The 1,625-nt window shown below is 39.3% G+C and overlaps 1 protein-coding gene across 1 annotated transcript in view; it reads left to right on the top strand.

Annotated features, from left to right (window-relative positions):
- The window catches only part of tmem209 (transmembrane protein 209), a gene marked incomplete in the record, with an annotated part of 11,541 nt that overhangs the window by 5,033 nt on the left and 4,883 nt on the right, over positions 1-1,625 (top strand). The window contains 3 exon segments of the mRNA XM_014019842.1: positions 737-912; positions 986-1,057; positions 1,135-1,231. Coding sequence (XP_013875296.1) covers positions 737-912; positions 986-1,057; positions 1,135-1,231 — 345 coding nt within the window.

Genomic DNA, 1,625 nt, shown 5'->3' with positions numbered 1-1,625 from the left:
TTTTACATGTAAAACTAGGGCTGCCTCAAACAATTATTTTTATAATCGATTAATCACCGATTATTATTTTTGATTAGTCGACTAATCGGATCATAAGTTAATTGAATATAAAACATACATCTTATCACGTCAGAATGCAGCTGCTATTATATAACCATGGTTAGATTTTAGCTAAATGCTAACTAAAATAACTGCTATGGAAGGCAACTTCTGCTCTGCAGATATTACACAGGTTTCTCTTTCGTTTTCTTAAAATGATCCCACACTTTTGAGCTCCAATGCTGGGTAGCCATGATACCAGAGCCTGTCTGTATGATGTCTTGTGACGTCCACGGCCTACCCCAGTTACCACTACTGTGCATGTGTGTCAAGGACAGAAAGGCAGACGTGGCAGTGGAAGCTGTCAAAGCAGTTTGGAGAGAAAAACAAAGTAAAGAAAAAAAAAAAGAAAACGATTAATCGATTATTAAATTAGTCATCGATTAATCGTTCAGCCCTATTTAAAACTGTAAAATCATTGCAAAAACATGAAACACGTTTTCTCTTTTCCTCCAAGAAAAGTTAGTTTGTTATTTAACTGTATGTGTACTGTGAGTGTTTGGGTCAAAAATAGCTAAAAAAAAAACTGATGAAGTCAAAGAATTTGAGACAGGAACAACAGATGAACCCTGTAAGTTCACWCTTCTCGTTGGAAGGAGGGTTTTAAAATAAAACAGCTGCTTCATCCCATCCGCAGGAAGTCCAGAGTCTGTGTCTCCCAACCACAGTCCAACGTTTTGGAACTACAACCGTTCGGTTGGAGATTACGCTCAGAGTTTGAGGAAGTTCGTCTACCAGCCGGCGTGTCGCTCCCAGGCGCCGTCTGCCCACAAGGATGAGACGGACTTGGGCTCCAAACAAGCAGCCGAAGAGGTTTGTTTATGAATCTGTTGACAGGTTAGCTGTGTCGAAGCTTGGGATAACTTTCTGTGTTTGTAAACCGTAGGTGTGGGCCAGGATCACAACCAGCCGTGTGGTAATGGACCGGATCGACAGCTGGACAGCTAAGCTGAGAAATGTGAGTCGTCCTGTTTTAAATCTGTTAAAACGATCATCAGTCTTTTAATCTGAGCCGTGAACCGTTGGTGTCTGCAGTGGATCAGCGACACCATCCTGGTCCCGCTGGTCAAAGAAATCGATTCTGTCAACAGTCAGCTGAGGAGGATGGGATGTCCCGAGCTGCAGATCGGAGGTAAAAATATGGTTTTTGAACAAACTCTAAAGTGTGGAGTGGGCAATCCTGGTCCTCGAGGGCTGCAGCTCTCATTGTTTTATGTTTTTTCCTGGCTCTAACACACCTGATTCAGTCACTGAATACCTTTTACAAGTTCTGCAGTATGGAGGACCAAAACTGACATAATTAGAAATAAAAGCAGAAATATATACATGAACCACAAAATAAATCAATACATTTAAAATGCACCAAATAAATTAAAAAGGAGAACTTTACCTCATGTTTTATAATTTAATTTACCTTCAAATTTATTTTTCCAGCTTAGTTCCGATAAATTATATATTTTAACACGTAATTTAAATTCTTCATATAGTTTTTCCTTTTTTATTATTTTTTGTACATGCATCTGTGT

The sequence above is a fragment of the Austrofundulus limnaeus genome, unplaced genomic scaffold (genome assembly GCF_001266775.1).
Source record: "Austrofundulus limnaeus strain Quisiro unplaced genomic scaffold, Austrofundulus_limnaeus-1.0 Scaffold234, whole genome shotgun sequence".
NCBI classification, from domain to species: Eukaryota; Metazoa; Chordata; class Actinopteri; order Cyprinodontiformes; family Rivulidae; genus Austrofundulus; species Austrofundulus limnaeus.
The sequence above is the reverse complement of the archived record's forward strand: the minus strand, read 5'-3'. Positions and strand labels throughout refer to the sequence as shown.